The sequence below is a fragment of the Argopecten irradians genome, chromosome 1, assembly GCF_041381155.1.
Source record: "Argopecten irradians isolate NY chromosome 1, Ai_NY, whole genome shotgun sequence".
In the NCBI taxonomy this organism is placed as follows: Eukaryota; Metazoa; Mollusca; class Bivalvia; order Pectinida; family Pectinidae; genus Argopecten; species Argopecten irradians.
In genome coordinates, this window is record NC_091134.1 from 71,234,305 (window position 1) to 71,255,879 (window position 21,575).

At 39.9% G+C, this 21,575-nt stretch overlaps 1 protein-coding gene across 1 annotated transcript in view; it reads right to left on the bottom strand.

The window, feature by feature from the left end:
* LOC138307276 (PAX3- and PAX7-binding protein 1-like) overlaps positions 1–21,575 on the bottom strand; it is a 79,074-nt gene that overhangs the window by 33,475 nt on the left and 24,024 nt on the right. Inside the window, 4 exon segments of the mRNA XM_069247931.1 lie at positions 7,835–7,926; positions 7,928–8,023; positions 20,538–20,602; positions 21,310–21,425. Of these exon segments, the coding sequence (XP_069104032.1) occupies positions 7,835–7,926; positions 7,928–8,023; positions 20,538–20,602; positions 21,310–21,425 (369 nt within the window).

Sequence of the window (21,575 nt, forward strand, 5' to 3'; positions counted from 1 at the left end):
ATTGGACCCCGCCCCTCCTGCCCCCGGGGGATCAGAGCCAAAATTTATACAAGTTCTTTCCCCCTTCCCCCAGGGATGTTTGTGGCCAAATTTGGTTACAATCCATGCAGAACTCTAGGACAAGTAGCGATTTATAGGATTTACCTCTATTTCCCCTATTGGGCCCCGCCCCTCCTGCCCCCAGGGGGTCAGAGCCAAAATTTATACAAGTTCTGTTCCCCTTTCCCCCTTCCCCCAAGTAAGTTTGTGGCCATATTTGGTTACAATCCATGCAGAACTCTAGGACAAGTAGCGATTTATAGGATTTACCTTTATTTCCCCTATTGGGCCCCGCCCCTCCAGCCCCCGGGGGGTCAGAGCCAAAATTTATACAAGTTCTGTTCCCCTTCCCCCAAGGATGTTTGTGGCCAAATTTGGTTACAATCCATGCAGAACTCTAGGACAAGTAGCGATTTATAGGATTTACCTCTATTTCCCCTATTGAGCCCCACCCCTCCTGCCCCCGGGGGTCAGAGCCAAAATTTATACAAGTTCTGTTCCCCTTCCCCCAAGGATGTTTGTGGCCAAATTTGGTTACAATCCATGCAGAACTCTAGGACAAGTAGCGATTTATAGGATTTACCTCTATTTCCCCTATTGAGCCCCACCCCTCCTGCCCCCGGGGGTCAGAGCCAAAATTTATACAAGTTCTGTTCCCCTTCCCCCAAGGATGTTTGTGGCCAAATTTGGTTACAATCCATGCAGAACTCTAGGACAAATAGCGATTTATAGGATTTACCTCTATTTCCCCTATTGGACCCCGCCCCTCCTGCCCCCGGGGGATCAGAGCCAAAATTTATACAAGTTCTTTCCCCCTTCCCCCAAGGATGTTTGTGGCCAAATTTGGTTACAATCCATGCAGAACTCTAGGACAAGTAGCGTTTTATAGGATTTACCTCTATTTCCCCTATTGGGCCCCGCCCCTCCTGCCCCCAAGGGGTCAGAGCCAAAATTTATACAAGTTCTGTTCCCCTTCCCCCAAGGATGTTTGTGGCCAAATTTGGTTACAATCCATGCAGAACTCTAGGACAAGTAGCGATTTATAGGATTTACCTCTATTTCCCCTATTGGGCCCCGCCCCTCCTGCCCCCAGGGGGTCAGAGCCAAAATTTATACAAGTTCTGTTCCCCTTCCCCCAAGGATGTTTGTGGCCAAATTTGGTTACAATCCATGCAGAACTCTAGGACAAGTAGCGATTTATAGGATTTACCTCTATTTCCCCTATTGAGCCCCGCCCCTCCTGCCCCCGGGGGGTCAGAGCCAAAATTTATACAAGTTCTGTTCCCCTTCCCCCAAGGATGTTTGTGGCCAAATTTGGTTACAATCCATGCAGAACTCTAGGACAAATAGCGATTTATAGGATTTACCTCTATTTCCCCTATTGGACCCCGCCCCTCCTGCCCCCGGGGGGTCAGAGCCAAAATTTAGCCAAAATTTATACAAGTTCTGTTCCCCTTCCCCCAAGGATGTTTGTGGCCAAATTTGGTTACAATCCATGCAGAACTCTAGGACAAGTAGCGATTTATAGGATTTACCTCTATTTCCCCTATTGAGCCCCACCCCTCCTGCCCCCGGGGGGTCAGAGCCAAAATTTATACAAGTTCTGTTCCCCTTCCCCCAAGGATGTTTGTGGCCAAATTTGGTTACAATCCATGCAGAACTCTAGGACAAGTAGCGATTTATAGGATTTACCTCTATTTCCCCTATTGAGCCCCGCCCCTCCTGCCCCCGGGGGGTCAGAGCCAAAATTTATACAAGTTCTGTTCCCCTTCCCCCAAGGATGTTTGTGGCCAAATTTGGTTACAATCCATGCAGAACTCTAGGACAAATAGCGATTTATAGGATTTACCTCTATTTCCCCTATTGGGCCCCGCCCCTCCTGCCCCCGGGGGGTCAGAGCCAAAATTTATACAAGTTCTGTTCCCCTTCCCCCAAGGATGTTTGTGGCCAAATTTGGTTACAATCCATGCAGAACTCTAGGACAAGTAGCGATTTATAGGATTTACCTCTATTTCCCCTATTGGGCCCCGCCCCTCCTGCCCCCAGGGGGTCAGAGCCAAAATTTATACAAGTTCTGTTCCCCTTCCCCCAAGGATGTTTGTGGCCAAATTTGGTTACAATCCATGCAGAACTCTAGGACAAGTAGCGATTTATAGGATTTACCTCTTATTTCCCCTATTGGGCCCCGCCCCTCCTGCCCCCGGGGGGTCAGAGCCAAAATTTATACAAGTTCTGTTCCCCTTCCCCCAAGGATGTTTGTGGCCAAATTTGGTTACAATCCATGCAGAACTCTAGGACAAGTAGCGATTTATAGGATTTACCTCTATTTCCCCTATTGAGCCCCACCCCTCCTGCCCCCGGGGGGTCAGAGCCAAAATTTATACAAGTTCTGTTCCCCTTCCCCCAAGGATGTTTGTGGCCAAATTTGGTTACAATCCATGCAGAACTCTAGGACAAGTAGCGATTTATAGGATTTACCTCTATTTCCCCTATTGGGCCCCGCCCCTCCTGCCCCCGGGGGTCAGAGCCAAAATTTATACAAGTTCTGTTCCCCTTCCCCCAAGGATGTTTGTGGCCAAATTTGGTTACAATCCATGCAGAACTCTAGGACAAATAGCGATTTATAGGATTTACCTCTATTTCCCCTATTGGACCCCGCCCCTCCTGCCCCCGGGGGTCAGAGCCAAAATTTATACAAGTTCTGTTCCCCTTCCCCCAAGGATGTTTGTGGCCAAATTTTGTTACAATCTATGCAGAACTCTAGGACAAGTAGCGTTTTATAGGATTTACATCTATTTCCCCTATTGGGCCCCGCCCCTCCTGCACCCAGGGGTCAGAGCCAAAATTTATACAAGTTCTTTTCCCCTTTCCCCAAGGATGTTTGTGGCCAAATTTGGTTACAATCCATGCAGAACTCTAGGACAAGTAGCGATTTATAGGATTTACCTCTATTTCCCCTATTGGGCCCCGCCCCTCCTGCCCCAGAAGGGTCAGAGCCAAAATTTATACAAGTTCTGTTCCCCTTCCCTCAAGGATTTTTGTGGCCAAATTTGGTTACAATCCATGCAGAACTCTAGGACAAGTAGCGATTTATAGGATTTACCTCTATTTCCCCTATTGAGCCCCACCCCTCCTCCCCGGGGGTCAGAGCCAAAATTTATACAAGTTCTGGTCAGCCCATTTCCCCTTCCCCCAAGGATGTTTGTGGCCAAATTTGGTTACAATCCATGCAGAACTCTAGGACAAATAGCGATTTATAGGATTTACCTCTATTTCCCCTATTGGACCCCGCCCCTCCTGCCCCCGGGGGATCAGAGCCAAAATTTATAAAAATTTATACAAGTTCTTTCCCCCTTCCCCCAGGGATGTTTGTGGCCAAATTTGGTTACAATCCATGCAGAACTCTAGGACAAGTAGCGATTTATAGGAATTACTTCTATTTCCCCTATTGGGCCCCGCCCCTCCTGCTCCCAGGGGGTCAGAGCCAAAATTTATACAAGTTCTGTTCCCCTTCCCTCAAGGATTTTTGTGGCCAAATTTGGTTACAATCCATGCAGAACTCTAGGACAAGTAGCGATTTATAGGATTTACCTCTATTTCCCCTATTGGGCCCCACCCCTCCTGCCCCCGGGGGGTCAGAGCCAAAATTGATACAAGTTCTGTTCCCCTTCCCCCAAGGATGTTTGTGGCCAAATTTGGTTACAATCCATGCAGAACTCTAGGACAAGTAGCGATTTATAGGATTTACCTCTATTTCCCCTATTGGGCCCCGCCCCTCCTGCCCCCGGGGGTCAGAGCCAAAATTTATACAAGTTCTGTTCCCCTTCCCCCAAGGATGTTTGTGGCCAAATTTGGTTACAATCCATGCAGAACTCTAGGACAAATAGCGATTTATAGGATTTACCTCTATTTCCCCTATTGGGCCCCGCCCCTCCTGCCCCCGGGGGGTCAGAGCCAAAATTTATACAAGTTCTGTTCCCCTTCCCCCAAGGATGTTTGTGGCCAAATTTGGTTACAATCCATGCAGAACTCTAGGACAAGTAGCGATTTATAGGATTTACCTTTATATTCCCTATTGGGCCCCGCCCCTCCTGCCCCTGGGGGGTCAGAGCCAAAATTTATACAAGTTCTGTTCCCCTTCCCTCAAGGATGTTTGTGGCCAAATTTGGTAACAATCCATGCAGAACTCTATGACTAGTAGCGATTTAAAGGAAATGTTGACGGACGACGGACGCCGCGCCATGCCATAAGCTCACCGGCCCTTCGGGCCAGGTGAGCTAAACAAGAGGCCCATGGGCCTTAAAGGTCATCTGACTATTAGTACAATACAACATAGTCGTTTAAAGATTTTAGCCTATTTGACCTCTATGACCTTGAATGAAAATCAAGGTCATTCATTTGAACAAACTTGGTAGCCCTTCATCCCAGCAAGCGACAGGCTTAATATCAGATCTCTAGGGCTCTTAGTTATTCACAAGAAGTTGTTTAAAGGATTTTAGCCTATTTGACCCCTGTGACCTTGAATGAAGGTCAAGGTCATTTATTTGAACAAACTTGGTAGCCCTTCATCCCAGCATCCTACAGGCCCAATATCAGTACCCTAGGCCTTCTGGTTCTTGAGAAGAAATCGTTTAGAGATTTTAGCCTTTTTGACCCCTTTGACCTTGAATGAAGGTCAAGGTCATTCATTTGAACAAACTTGGTAGCCCTTCATCCCAGCATGTCACGGGCCCAATATCAGTACCCTGGGCTTCTGGTTCTTGAGAAGAAGTCGTTTAAAGATGTTAGCCTTTTTGACCCCTTTGACCTTGAATGAAGGTCAAGGTCATTTATTTGAACAAACTTGGTAGCCCTTCATCCCAGCATCCTACAGGCCCAATATCAGGTCTCTAGACCTCTCAGTTATTCACAAGAAGTTGTTTAAAGGATTTTAGCCTATTTGACTCCTTTGACCTTGAATGAAGGTCAAGGTCATTCATTTGAACAAACTTGCTAGCCCTTCATCCCAGCATGTCACAGACCCAATATCAGTTCCCTAGGTCTTCTGGTTCTTGAGAAGAAGTTGTTTAAAGGATTTAGCCTATTTGACCCCTGTGACCTTGAAGGAAAGTCAAGGTCATTTATTTGAACAAACTTGGTAGCCCTTCATCCCAGCATGTCACAGGCCCAATATCAGTACCCTGGGCCTTCTGGTTCTTGAGAAGAAGTCGTTTAAAGATTTTAGCCTTTTTGAAGCCTTTGACCTTGAATGAAAGTCAAGGTCATTCATTTGAACAAACTTGGTAGCCCTTCATCCCAGCATGCCACAGGCCTAATATCAGGTCTCTAGGCCTCTTAGTTATTCACAAGAAGTTGTTTAAAGGATTTTAGCCTATTTGACCCCTGTGACCTTGAATGAAGGTCAAGGTCATTTATTTGAACAAAATTGGTAGCCCTTCATCCCAGCATCCTACAAGCCCAATATCAGTACCCTGGGCCTAATATCAGGTCTCTAGGCCTCTTAGTTATTCACAAGAAGTTGTTTAAAGGATTTTAGCCTATTTGACCCCTGTGACCTTGAATGAAGGTCAAGGTCATTTATTTGAACAAAATTGGTAGCCCTTCATCCCAGCATCCTACAGGCCCAATATCAGTACCCTGGGCCTTCTGGTTTTTGAGAAGAAGTCGTTTAAAGGATTTTAGCCTATTTGACCCCTGTGACCATGAATGAAGGTCAAGGTCATTTAACTTGGTAGCCCTTCAACCCAGCATGTCACAGGCCCAATATCAGTACCCTGGGCCTTCTGGTTTTTGAGAAGAAGCTGTTTAAAGATTTTAGCCTATTTGACCCCTATGACTTTGAAAGAAGGTCAAGGTCATTTATTTGAACAAACTTGGTAGCCCTATCAGGTCTCTAGGCCTCTTAATTATTCACAAGAAGTTGTTTAAAGGATTTTAGCCTTTTTGAACCCTTTGACCTTGAATAAAGGTCAAGGTCATTCATTTGAACAAACTTGGTAGCCCTTCATCCCAGCATCCTACAAGCCTAATATCAGGTCTCTAGGCCTCTTAGTTATTCACATGAAGTTGTTTAAAGGATTTTAGCCTATTTGACCCCTGTGACCTTGAATGAAGGTCAAGGTCATTCATTTGAACAAACTTGGTAAGCCTTTATCCCAGCATCCTACAGGCCTAATATCAGTACCCTGGGCCTTCTGGTTCTTGAGAAGAAGTCGTTTAAATATCTTAGCCTTTTTGAACCCTTTGACCTTGAATAAAGGTCAAGGTCATTCATTTGAACAAACTTGGTAGCCCTTCATCCCAGCATGCCACAGGCCTAATATCAGGTCTCTAGGCCTCTTAGTTATTCACAAGAAGTTGTTTAAAGGATTTAAGCCTATTTGACCCCTGTGACCTTGAATGAAGGTCAAGGTCATTTATTTGAACAAACTTGCTAGCCCTTCATCCCAGCATCCTACAGGCCCAATATCAGTACCCTAGGCCTTCTGGTTCTTGAGAAGAAGTTGTTTAAAGGATTTTAGCCTATTTGACCCTTAATTTGTGACCTTGAATGAAGATCAAGGTCATTCATTTGAACAAACTTGGTAGCCCTTCATCCCAGCATCATACAGGCCCAATATCAGTACCCTGGGAATTCTGGTTTTTGAGAAGAAGTCGTTTAAAGATTTTAGCCTATTTGACCCCTGTGACCTTGAATGAAGGTCAAGGTCATTCATTTGAACAAACTTGGTAGCCCTTCATCCCAGCAACCTACAGGCCAAATATGAGTACCCTGGGCCTTCCGGTTATTGAGAAGAAGTCGTTTGAATGAAAAGTTTACGGACGGTGCATGATGACAATAGGTCATCCTGACCCTTTGGGTCAGATGACCTAAAAAACCCACAAAACTCAGACCTGTCCTAAAATGACCACTACAAAACAATTGCAGATGTTGAGAAGATGAAAAAAAGAGTACTTTTGTAGAGGTAATGTTTTAAAGCCTGTGCTTTATTTTGCTTAATTTTACAAATCTACTGTATACCGCTACTAAATGACAGCCATTACCGAAGCCCAAGTCATGTACATTTGTCTTTACAAGACTGGCTGGCTTTAGGAGAAACGTTTCAAGAAAAGATAGGGTTGCTGACTTCAGGATGGCATTTATAATGCCTTCTTACTCATATTAAGGAATAAAATTATGTTTGGTCGTAAATGTCACGTACAAAACGAAAAGAGAGTCACCCACGCCAAGCCATAGATGATACGGTAGGTAAAATATAGCATGCTGATTTATTTAACGTGTACAGTTATTCATTTTCAATATTTAGCATTGTTTATTAAGGAGAAATATCTGGATGGTACAAGACCTATTTCATAGTTTTGAAGCCAAATATTGTGGAAAAAACGATCTTTCATGATCCGTCAAAACTGGTTACACAGTAATGTACTCTAATCGTAGTCAACAGTCAATGTTTAATTCGATGTTCACACCTCTTTATCGATCATAATTAAGGCCGCAGGCGAATGAAAAGTCGCTCAAGACAGACCTTTTGTAATTTTGGGGTTGTAAAAACATGGTCGCTTGTCACGTAAGACGGAGTCACTGAAAAAAGACCAATTATATAGCAAATTACGTAGGGGGGTCTCAAGTAAGGTCACATAAGACAGGGAGTCGCTACATACAAGGGGTCGCTCAGACAGTCTCGATTGTACTTTGTTTGGTAGGGTTTGTTTTCACCCAGCTCATACACAAGAAAGAAATTTGGAAATAATAATTCTTAAATTGAAAATGTTGGTAATTTCAAACAGTGAAAACCTTTCTTGGAGACGCTTTTTAATGACATCCATGTTAATATCAGCCAGATTTTCCGTCTTTGACATGGCGGTGAAAGGTTTGAAAGTGGTAGCTAACTGTACTGGAGGGTGTGCCTGTGTAGCCATTGGTCTGACCTGTATTGTCATCAGAGATCTGGTCCTCAGGTTTGTTCTCCACTGGCTGTCCTACCTGTCAAACATCAACAAAATAACTACATGTCCTCTCTACTGGCTGTCTTACCTGTCAAACATCAACAAAATAATCACACGTCGTCTAACTGGCTGTCCTACCTGTCAAACTTCAACAAATAATTACATTCCTCCTAACTGTCAAACATCAACAAAATAATACATGTCCTCTCATACTGGCTGTCCTACCTGTCAAACATCAACAAAATAATTACATGTCCTCTCTACTGGCTGTCCTACCTGTCAAACATCAACAAAATAATTACATGTCCTCTCTATGGCTGTCCTACCTGTCAAACATCAACAAAATAATTACATGTCCTCTCTACAGACTGTCCTACCTGTCAAACATCAACAAAATAATTACATGTCCTCTCTACAGACTGTCCTACCTGTCAAACATCAACAAAATAATTACATTGTCCTCTCTACAGACTGTCCAACCAGTCAAACATCAATAAAATAATTACATGTCCTCTCTACTGACCGTCCTACCTGTCAAACATCAACAAAATAATTACATGTCCTCTCTACTGACTGTCCTACCTGTCAAACATCAACAAAATAATTACATGTCCTCTCTACAGACTGTCCAACCTGTCAAACATCAACAAAATAATTACATGTCCTCTCTACTGACTGTCCTACCTGTCAAACATCAACAAAATAATTACATGTCCTCTCTACTGACTGTCCTACCTGTCAAACATCAACAAAATAATTACATGTCCTCTCTACTGACTGTCCTACCTGTCAAACATCAACAAAATAATTACATGTCCTCTCTACTGACTGTCCTACCTGTCAAACATCAACAAAATAATTACATGTCCTCTCTACTGACTGTCCTACCTGTCAAACATCAACAAAATAATTACATGTCCTCTCTACTGACTGTCCAACCTGTCAAACATCAACAAAATAATTACATGTCCTCTCTACTGACTGTCCTACCTGTCAAACATCAACAAAATAATTACATGTCCCTCTCTACAGACTGTCCCAACCTGTCAAACATCAACAAAATAATTACATGTCCTCTCTACTGACTGTCCAACCTGTCAAACATCAACAAAATAATTACATGTCCTCTCTACTGACTGTCCTACCTGTCAAACATCAACAAAATAATTACATGTCCTCTCTACTGACTGTCCAACCTGTCAAACATCAACAAAATAATTACATGTCCTCTCTACTGACTGTCCACCTGTCAAAACATCAACAAAATAATTACATGTCCTCTCTACTGACTGTCCACCTGTCAAACATCAACAAAATAATTACATGTCCTCTCTACTGACTGTCCCACCTGTCAAACATCAACAAAATAATTACATGTCCTCTCTACTGACTGTCCAACCTGTCAAACATCAACAAAATAATTACATGTCCTCTCTAATGACTGTCCAACCTGTCAAACATCAACAAAATAATTACATGTCCTCTCTACTGACTGTCCAACCTGTCAAACATCAACAAAATAATTACATGTCCTCTCTACTGACTGTCCTACCTGTCAAACATCAACAAAATAATTACATGTCCTCTCTACTGACTGTCCTACCTGTCAAACATCAACAAAATAATTACATGTCCTCTCTACTGACTGTCCAACCTGTCAAACATCAACAAAATAATTACATGTCCTCTCTACTGACTGTCCCTACCTGTCAAACATCAACAAAATAATTACATGTCCTCTCTACAGACTGTCCTACCTGTCAAACATCAACAAAATAATTACATGTCCTCTCTCTACAGACTGTCCAACCTGTCAAACATCAATAAAATAATTACATGTCCTCTCTACAGACTGTCCTACCTGTCAAACATCAATAAAATAATTACATGTCCTCTCTACAGACTGTCCAACCTGTCAAACATCAACAAAATAATTACATGTCCTCTCTACAGACTGTCCAACCTGTCAAACATCAACAAAATAATTACATGTCCTCTCTACAGACTGTCCTACCTGTCAAACATCAACAAAATAATTAATAATGTCAAACATCAACAAAATAATACATGTCCTCTCTACTGACTGTCCTACCTGTCAAACATCAACAAAATAATTACATGTCCTCTCTACAGACTGTCCTACCTGTCAAACATCAACAAAATAATTACATGTCCTCTCTACTGACTGTCCTACCTGTCAAACATCAACAAAATAATTACATGTCCTCTCTACAGACTGTCCTACCTGTCAAACATCAACAAATAAAATAATTCATGTCCTCTCTACTACATGTCCTACCTGTCAAACATCAACAAAATAATTACATGTCCTCTCTACTGACTGTCCTACCTGTCAAACATCAACAAAATAATTACATGTCCTCTCTACTGACTGTCCAACCTGTCAAACATCAACAAAATAATTACATGTCCTCTCTTCAGACTGTCCAACCTCTCAAACATCAACAAAAATAATTACATGTCCTCTCTACTGACTGTCCTACCTGTCAAACATCAACAAAATAATTACATGTCCTCTCTACTGACTGTCCAACCTGTCAAACATCAACAAAATAATTACATGTCCTCTCTACTGACTGTCCTACCTGTCAAACATCAACAAAATAATTACATGTCCTCTCTACAGACTGTCCAACCTGTCAAACATCAACAAAATAATTACATGTCCTCTCTACTGACTGTCCTACCTGTCAAACATCAACAAAATAATTACATGTCCTCTCTACTGACTGTCCTACCTGTCAAACATCAACAAAATAATTACATGTCCTCTCTACAGACTGTCCAACCTGTCAAACATCAACAAAATAATTACATGTCCTCTCTACTGACTGTCCTACCTGTCAAACATCAACAAAATAATTACATGTCCTCTCTAACAGACTGTCCTACCTGTCAAACATCAACAAAATAATTACATGTCCTCTCTACAGACTGTCCTACCTGTCAAACATCAACAAAATAATTACATGTCCTCTCTACTGACTGTCCTACCTGTCAAACATCAATAAAATAATTACATGTCCTCTCTACTGACTGTCCTACCTGTCAAACATCAACAAAATAATTACATGTCCTCTCTACAGACTGTCCTACCTGTCAAACATCAACAAAATAATTACATGTCCTCTCTACAGACTGTCCAACCTGTCAAACATCAACAAAATAATTACATGTCCTCTCTACAGACTGTCCAACCTGTCAAACATCAACAAAATAATTACATGTCCTCTCTACAGACTGTCCAATCTGTCAAACATCAACAAAATAATTACATGTCCTCTCTACAGACTGTCCTACCTGTCAAACATCAACAAAATAATTACATGTCCTCTCTACTGACTGTCCAACCTGTCAAACATCAACAAAATAATTACATGTCCTCTCTACAGACTGTCCAACCTGTCAAACATCAACAAAATAATTACATGTCCTCTCTACAGACTGTCCTACCTGTCAAACATCAACAAAATAATTACATGTCCTCTCTACTACAGACTGTCCTACCTGTCAAACATCAACAAAATAATTACATGTCCTCTCTACTGACTGTCCTACCTGTCAAACATCAACAAAATAATTACATGTCCTCTCTACAGACTGTCCTACCTGTCAAACATCAACAAAATAATTACATGTCCTCTCTACTGACTGTCCTACCTGTCAAACATCAAAAAATAATTACATGTCCTCTCTACTGACTGTCCTACCTGTCAAACATCACAAAATAATTACATGTCCCTCTCTACAGACTGTCCTACCTGTCAAACATCAACAAAATAATTACATGTCCTCTCTACTGACTGTCCTACCTGTCAAACATCAACAAAATAATTACATGTCCTCTCTACAGACTGTCCTACCTGTCAAACATCAACAAAATAATTACATGTCCTCTCTACAGACTGTCCTACCTGTCAAACATCAACAAAATAATTACATGTCCTCTCTACAGACTGTCCTACCTGTCAAACATCAACAAAATAATTACATGTCCTCTCTACAGACTGTCCTACCTGTCAAACATCAACAAAATAATTACATGTCCTCTCTACTGACTGTCCTACCTGTCAAACATCAATAAAATAATTACATGTCCTCTCTACTGACTGTCCTACCTGTCAAACATCAAAAAATAATTACATGTCCTCTCTACAGACTGTCCTACCTGTCAAACATCAACAAAATAATTACATGCCCTCTCTACAGACTGTCCTACCTGTCAAACATCAATAAAATAATTACATGTCCTCTCTACTGACTGTCCTACCTGTCAAACATCAACAAAATAATTACATGTCCTCTCTACAGACTGTCCTACCTGTCAAACATCAACAAAATAATTACATGTCCTCTCTACAGACTGTCCTACCTGTCAAACATCAACAAAATAATTACATGTCCTCTCTACAGACTGTCCAACCTGTCAAACATCAACAAAATAATTACATGTCCTCTCTACTGACTGTCCTACCTGTCAAACATCAATAAAATAATTACATGTCCTCTCTACAGACTGTCCTACCTGTCAAACATCAACAAAATAATTACATTGTCCTCTCTACAGACTGTCCTACCTGTCAAACATCAACAAAATAATTACATGTCCTCTCTACTGACTGTCCTACCTGTCAAACATCAATAAAATAATTACATGTCCTCTCTACAGACTGTCCTACCTGTCAAACATCAAAAAATAATTACATGTCCTCTCTACAGACTGTCCTACCTGTCAAACATCAACAAAATAATTACATGTCCTCTCTACTGACTGTCCTACCTGTCAAACATCAACAAAATAATTACATGTCCTCTCTACTGACTGTCCTACCTGTCAAACATCAACAAAATAATTACATGTCCTCTCTACTGACTGTCCTACCTGTCAAACATCAACAAAATAATTACATGTCCTCTCTACTGACTGTCCTACCTGTCAAACATCAACAAAATAATTACATGTCCTCTCTACTGACTGTCCTACCTGTCAAACATCAACAAAATAATTACATGTCCTCTCTACTGACTGTCCTACCTGTCAAACATCAACAAAATAATTACATGTCCTCTCTACAGACTGTCCTACCTGTCAAACATCAACAAAATAATTACATGTCCTCTCTACAGACTGTCCTACCTGTCAAACATCAACAAAATAATTACATGTCCTCTCTACAGACTGTCCAACCTGTCAAACATCAACAAAATAATTACATGTCCTCTCTACTGACTGTCCTACCTGTCAAACATCAATAAAATAATTACATGTCCTCTCTTACAGACTGTCCTACCTGTCAAACATCAACAAAATAATTACATGTCCTCTCTACAGACTGTCCTACCTGTCAAACATCAACAAAATAATTACATGTCCTCTCTACAGACTGTCCAACCTGTCAAACATCAACAAAATAATTACATGTCCTCTCTACAGACTGTCCTACCTGTCAAACATCAACAAAATAATTACATGTCCTCTCTACAGACTGTCCTACCTGTCAAACATCAACAAAATAATTACATGTCCTCTCTACAGACTGTCCTACCTGTCAAACATCACAAAAATAATTACATGTCCTCTCTTACAGACTGTCCTACCTGTCAAACATCAATAAAATAATTACATGTCCTCTCTTCAGACTGTCCTACCTGTCAAACATCAACAAAATAATTACATGTCCTCTCTACAGACTGTCCTACCTGTCAAACATCAACAAAATAATTACATGTCCTCTCTACTGACTGTCCTACCTGTCAAACATCAACAAAATAATTACATGTCCTCTCTACAGACTGTCCTACCTGTCAAACATCAACAAAATAATTACATGTCCTCTCTACAGACTGTCCTACCTGTCAAACATCAACAAAATAATTACATGTCCTCTCTACTGACTGTCCAACCTGTCAAACATCAACAAAATAATTACATGTCCTCTCTACTGACTGTCCTACCTGTCAAACATCAACAAAATAATTACATGTCCTCTCTACAGACTGTCCTACCTGTCAAACATCAACAAAATAATTACATGTCCTCTCTACTGACTGTCCTACCTGTCAAACATCAACAAAATAATTACATGTCCTCTCTACTGACTGTCCAACCTGTCAAACATCAACAAAATAATTACATGTCCTCTCTACAGACTGTCCTACCTGTCAAACATCAATAAAATAATTACATGTCCCTCTCTACAGACTGTCCAACCTGTCAAACATCAACAAAATAAATTACATGTCCTCTCTACTGACTGTCCTACCTGTCAAACATCAACAAAATAATTACATGTCCTCTCTACAGACTGTCCAACCTGTCAAACATCAACAAAATAATTACATGTCCTCTCTACAGACTGTCCTACCTGTCAAACATCAACAAAATAATTACATGTCCTCTCTACTGACTGTCCTACCTGTCAAACATCAACAAATAATTACATGTCCTCTCTACTGACTTCCTACCTGTCAAACATCAACAAAATAATTACATGTCCTCTCTACAGACTGTCCTACCTGTCAAACATCAACAAAAATAATTATTACATGTCCTCTCTTCAGACTGTCCTACCTGTCAAACATCAACAAAATAATTACATGTCCTCTCTACAGACTGTCCTACCTGTCAAACATCAACAAAATAATTACATGTCCTCTCTACAGACTGTCCTACCTGTCAAACATCAACAAAATAATTACATGTCCTCTCTACAGACTGTCCTACCTGTCAAACATCAACAAAATAATTACATGTCCTCTCTACTGACTGTCCTACCTGTCAAACATCAACAAAATAATTACATGTCCTCTCTACAGACTGTCCTACCTGTCAAACATCAACAAAATAATTTACATGTCCTCTCTACAGACTGTCCTACCTGTCAAACATCAACAAAATAATTACATGTCCTCTCTACAGACTGTCCTACCTGTCAAACATCAACAAAATAATTACATGTCCTCTCTAATGACTGTCCTACCTGTCAAACATCAACAAAATAATTACATTGTCCTCTCTACTGACTGTCCAACCTGTCAAACATCAACAAAATAATTACATGTCCTCTCTACAGACTGTCCTACCTGTCAAACATCAACAAAATAATTACATGTCCTCTCTACAGACTGTCCAACCTGTCAAACATCAATAAAATAATTACATGTCCTCTCTACTGAGATGTCCTACCTGTCAAACATCAACAAAATAATTACATGTCCTCTCTACAGACTGTCCTACCTGTCAAACATCAACAAAATAATTACATGTCCTCTCTACTGACTGTCCAACCTGTCAAACATCAACAAAATAATTACATGTCCTCTCTACTGACTGTCCTACCTGTCAAACATCAACAAAATAATTACATGTCCTCTCTACTGACTGTCCTACCTGTCAAACATCAACAAAATAATTACATGTCCTCTCTACTGACTGTCCTACCTGTCAAACATCAATAAAATAATTACATGTCCTCTCTACTGACTGTCCTACCTGTCAAACATCAACAAAATAATTACATGTCCTCTCTACTGACTGTCCTACCTGTCAAACATCAACAAAATAATTACATGTCCTCTCTACAGACTGTCCAACCTGTCAAACATCAACAAAATAATTACATGTCCTCTCTACTGACTGTCCTACCTGTCAAACATCAACAAAATAATTACATGTCCTCTCTACTGACTGTCCTACCTGTCAAACATCAACAAAATAATTACATGTCCTCTCTACTGACTGTCCTACCTGTCAAACATCAACAAAATAATTACATGTCCTCTCTACTGACTGTCCTACCTGTCAAACATCAACAAAATAATTACATGTCCTCTCTACTGACTGTCCTACCTGTCAAACATCAACAAAATAATTACATGTCCTCTCTACTGACTGTCCTACCTGTCAAACATCAACAAAATAATTACATGTCCTCTCTACTGACTGTCCTACCTGTCAAACATCAACAAAATAATTACATGTCCTCTCTACTGACTGTCCTACCTGTCAAACATCAACAAAATAATTACATGTCCTCTCTACAGACTGTCCTACCTGTCAAACATCAACAAAATAATTACATGTCCTCTCTACTGACTGTCCTACCTGTCAAACATCAACAAAATAATTACATGTCCTCTCTACTGACTGTCCTACCTGTCAAACATCAACAAAATAATTACATGTCCTCTCTACAGACTGTCCAACCTGTCAAACATCAACAAAATAATTACATGTCCTCTCTACTGACTGTCCTACCTGTCAAACATCAACAAAATAATTACATGTCCTCTCTACAGACTGTCCTACCTGTCAAACATCAACAAAATAATTACATGTCCTCTCTACTGACTGTCCTACCTGTCAAACATCAACAAAATAATTACATGTCCTCTCTACTGACTGTCCTACCTGTCAAACATCAACAAAATAATTACATGTCCTCTCTACTGACTGTCCAACCTGTCAAACATCAACAAAATAATTACATGTCCTCTCTAATGACTGTCCAACCTGTCAAACATCAACAAAATAATTACATGTCCTCTCTAATGACTGTCCTACCTGTCAAACATCAACAAAATAATTACATGTCCTCTCTACAGACTGTCCTACCTGTCAAACATCAACAAAATAATTACATGTCCTCTCTACTGACTGTCCTACCTGTCAAACATCAACAAAATAATTACATGTCCTCTCTACTGACTGTCCTACCTGTCAAACATCAACAAAATAATTACATGTCCTCTCTACTGACTGTCCTACCTGTCAAACATCAACAAAATAATTACATGTCCTCTCTACAGACTGTCCTACCTGTCAAACATCAACAAAATAATTACATGTCCTCTCTACAGACTGTCCAACCTGTCAAAAAATATCAACAAAATAATTACATGTCCTCTCTACTGACTGTCCTACCTGTCAAACATCAACAAAATAATTACATGTCCTCTCTACTGACTGTCCTACCTGTCAAACATCAACAAAATAATTACATGTCCTCCCTACAGACTGTCCTACCTGTCAAACATCAACAAAATAATTACATGTCCTCTCTACAGACTGTCCAACCTGTCAAACATCAACAAAATAATTACATGTCCTCTCTACTGACTGTCCTACCTGTCAAACATCAACAAAATAATTACATGTCCTCTCTACAGACTGTCCTACCTGTCAAACATCAACAAAATAATTACATGCCCTCTCTAGATCTACAGATTGTCCTACCTGTCAAACATCAACAAAATAATTACATGTCCTCTCTACAGACTGTCCTACCTGTCAAACATCAACAAAATAATTACATGCCCTCTCTACAGACTGTCCAACCTGTCAAACATCAACAAAATAATTACATGTCCTCTCTACAGACTGTCCTACCTGTCAAACATCCAACAACAAAATAATTACATGTCTACAGACTGTCCACCTGTCAAACATCAACAAAATAATTACATGTCCTCTCTACAGACTGTCCAACCTGTCAAACATCAATAAAATAATTACATGTCCTCTCTACAGACTGACCTGTCACACATATATCTACCTGTCAAACTCAACAAAATAATTACATGTCCTCTCTATGACTACAGTATCTGTCCTACCTGTCAAACATCAATCACGAGTGAATTACTAATGCCCTCTTTCTAGACTACAGTGTCCAACCTGTCAAACATCAACAAAATAATTACATGACACCCTCTCTACAGACTGTCCTAACTGTACTCCTATCAATGCTACATCAATAAAATTTGTGATAATTACATGAGGTGGTGTGACTAACTAGACTCCTTCTTACTGTCTACAGTAGTCCTGTAAAGTATTTGTGATATAATAAATAACGAGTGAGGTGGTGTGACTAACTGTGGACTCCTTTCTATGACTACAGTAGTCTGTATAGTATTTGTGATATATAAGGGTAACGAGTGAGGTGGTGTGGTGTGACTAACTGTGACTCCTTTCTATGACTACAGTAGTCTGTATAGTATTTGTGATATATAAGGGTAATGAGTGAGGTGGTGTGACTAACTAGGACTCCTTTCTATGACTACAGTAGTCTGTATAGTATTTGTGATATATAAGGATAACGAGTGAGGTGGTGTGACTAACTGTGACTCCTTTCTATGACTACAGTAGTCTGTATAGTATTTGTGATATATAAGGGTAATGAGTGAGGTGGTATGACTAACTAGGACTCCTTTCTATGACTACAGTAGTCTGTATAGTATTTGTGATATATAAGGATAACGAGTGAGGTGGTGTGACTAACTGTGACTCCTTTCTATGACTACAGTAGTCTGTATAGTATTTGTGATATATAAGGATAACGAGTGAGGTGGTGTGACTAACTGTGACTCCTTTCTATGACTACAGTAGTCTGTATAGTATTTGTGATATATAAGGGTAATGGGTGAGGTGGTGTGACTAACTGTGACTCCTTTCTATGACTACAGTAGTCTGTATAGTATTTGTGATATATAAGTATAACGAGTGAGGTGGTGTGACTAACTGTGACTCCTTTCTATGACTACAGTAGTCTGTATAGTATTTGTGATATATAAGGGTAATGAGTGAGGTGGTGTGACTAACTGGACTCCTTTCTATGACTACAGTAGTCTGTATAGTATTTGTGATATATAAGGATAAATGAGTGAGGTGGTGTGACTAACTGTGACTCCTTTCTATGACTACAGTAGTAGTCTGTATAGTATTTGTGATATATAAGGGTAATGAGTGAGGTGGTGTGACTAACTGCGACTCCTTTCTATGACTACAGTAGTCTGTATAGTATTTGTGATATATAAGGGTAACAAGTGAGGTGGTGTGACTAACTGTGACTCCTTTCTATGACTACAGTAGTACTGTATAGTATTTGTGATATATAAGGATAATGAGTGAGGTGGTGTGACTAACTAGTGACTCCTTTCTATGACTACAGTAGTCTGTATAGTATTTGTGATATATAAGGTAATAACGAGTGAGGTGGTGTGACTAACTGTGACTCCTTTCTATGACTACAGTAGTAGTATAGTATTTGTGTATAGTATTTGTGACTACAGTAGTCTGTATAGTATTTGGATATATAAGGATAACGAGTGAGGTGGTGTGACTAACTGTGACTCCTTTCTATGACTACAGTAGTCTGTATAGTATTTGTGATATATAAGGATAACGAGTGAGGTGGTGTGACTAACTGGACTCCTTTCTATGACTACAGTAGTCTGTATAGTATTTGTGATATATAAGGGTAATGAGTGAGGTGGTGTGACTAACTAGGACTATGACTACAGTAGTCTGTAGTATTTGTGATATATAAGAAAGATGGTGGTGACTAACTGTGACTCCTTTCTATGACTACAGTAGTCTGTATAGTATTTGTGATATATAAGGATAACGAGTGAGGTGGTGTGACTAACTGTGACTCCTTTCTATGACTACAGTAGTCTGTATAGTATTTGTGATATATAAGGATAACGAGTGAGGTGGTGTGACTAACTGTGACTCCTTTCTATGACTACAGTAGTCTGTATAGTATTTGTGATATATAAGGGTAATGAGTGAGGTGGTGTGACTAACTGTGACTCCTTTCTATGACTACAGTAGTCTGTATAGTATTTGTGATATATAAGGGTAATGAGTGAGGTGGTGTGACTAACTGTGACTCCTTTCTATGACTACAGTAGTCTGTATAGTATTTGTGATATATAAGGATAACGAGTGAGGTGGTGTGACTAACTGTGACTCCTTTCTATGACTACAGTAGTCTGTATAGTATTTGTGATATATAAGGATAACGAGTGAGGTGGTGTGACTAACTGTGACTCCTTTCTATGACTACAGTAGTCTGTATAGTATTTGTGATATATAAGGTATAACGAGTGAGGTGGTGTGACTAACTGCGACTCCTTTCTATGACTACAGTAGTCTGTATAGTATTTGTGATATATAAGGGTAACATTTGAGTTGGTGTGACTAACTGCGACTCCTTTCTATGACTACAGTAGTCTGTATAGTATTTGTGATATATAAGGGTAATGAGTGAGGTGGTGTGACTAACTAGGACTCCTTTCTATGACTACAGTAGTCTGTATAGTATTTGTGATATATAAGGATAATGAGTGAGGTGGTGTGACTAACAGTGACTCCTTTCTATGACTACAGTAGTGTATAGTATTTGTGTATATAAGGGTAACTGACTAAACTAGGACTCCTTTCTATGACTACAGTAGTCTGTATAGTATTTGTGATATATAAGGATAACGAGTGAGGTGGTGTGACTAACTGTGACTCCTTTCTATGACTACAGTAGACTGTATAGTATTTGTGATATATAAGGGTAATGAGTGAGGTGGTATGACTAACTAGGACTCCTTTCTATGACTACAGTAGTCTGTATAGAATTTGTGATATATAAGGATAACGAGTGAGGTGGTGTGACTGACTGTGACTCCTTTCTATGACTACAGTAGTCTGTATAGTATTTGTGATATATAAGGGTAACGAGTGAGGTGGTGTGACTAACCGTGACTCCTTTCCTGATTTGTTGTGCCTCCCATTCTCTTTCCTGTTCACTTTCCTCATCACTTCCTGTAAACACAATTTAAATATTGCAATTGAGCTATCATATTGATTCCCGGAAAAGATCTATCAATCTCAATACATCCCACAAAGTGTCACATTCTGATTATATTTGCAGTCTCTCTATTCCCAAATACCCACGGCAAATTGTATTATTGATATTGTCATGCAAAATAAGTTATTGTCTAAATATTTGAGATAAGCTTTTGATCAAGACTTCTGACAACTGACAAAATTATGACCTAAAATATCTGCAGATGACAGATTTTTAAAAAAGATATGTGTTGAAATACCTAATTACTTAAACTCATAAGCTAAAATCAGTAAATGATATTTGAAATACGATCAAAAACTAAGCACAATATCAAAGATGTTTTTTCGCATGCAAGTTTTTACCATGTTCTGAATTCAGAACAATCTGATTAAAATCCAGATCCTTCTTCTCACTCCATTTCACAGCGGATTTAACAACATCTCATTTGAGGGCACCTTCTGGTGACCTTTCAAACTGACCAATCAGATTACTACCTACCAATTTCTTGACAGGGACGAAATGTTTTGCAAGAACTGTCAGATTCATTTGTGTATGTAGACATTTCACCCAAACAGCACAATATAGCTACATGTATATGCATGTTGTGACGAAATGTTGTTTTCATTATGATGTAGCTAGGGGAAGAAATCAACAAAAGCATTTTTTTCATTAATTTTCTTACCATGTTCTGCAGCCAAGAATTGATCTTTGATCCTCTGTCGTTCTAGAGCAGCCACATTGATAGTGAAATCCATTCTGCCTTCTTCATCGTCCTCACTTTTATCATTGTCGTCCTCTCTAGAAATACAAACAAGAGGCCCATGGGCCTTAACGGTCATCTGACTATTAGTACAATACAACATAGTCGTTTAAAGATTTTAGCCTATTTGACCTCTGTGACCTTGATTGAAGGTCAAGGTAATTCATTTGAACAAACTTGGTAGCCCT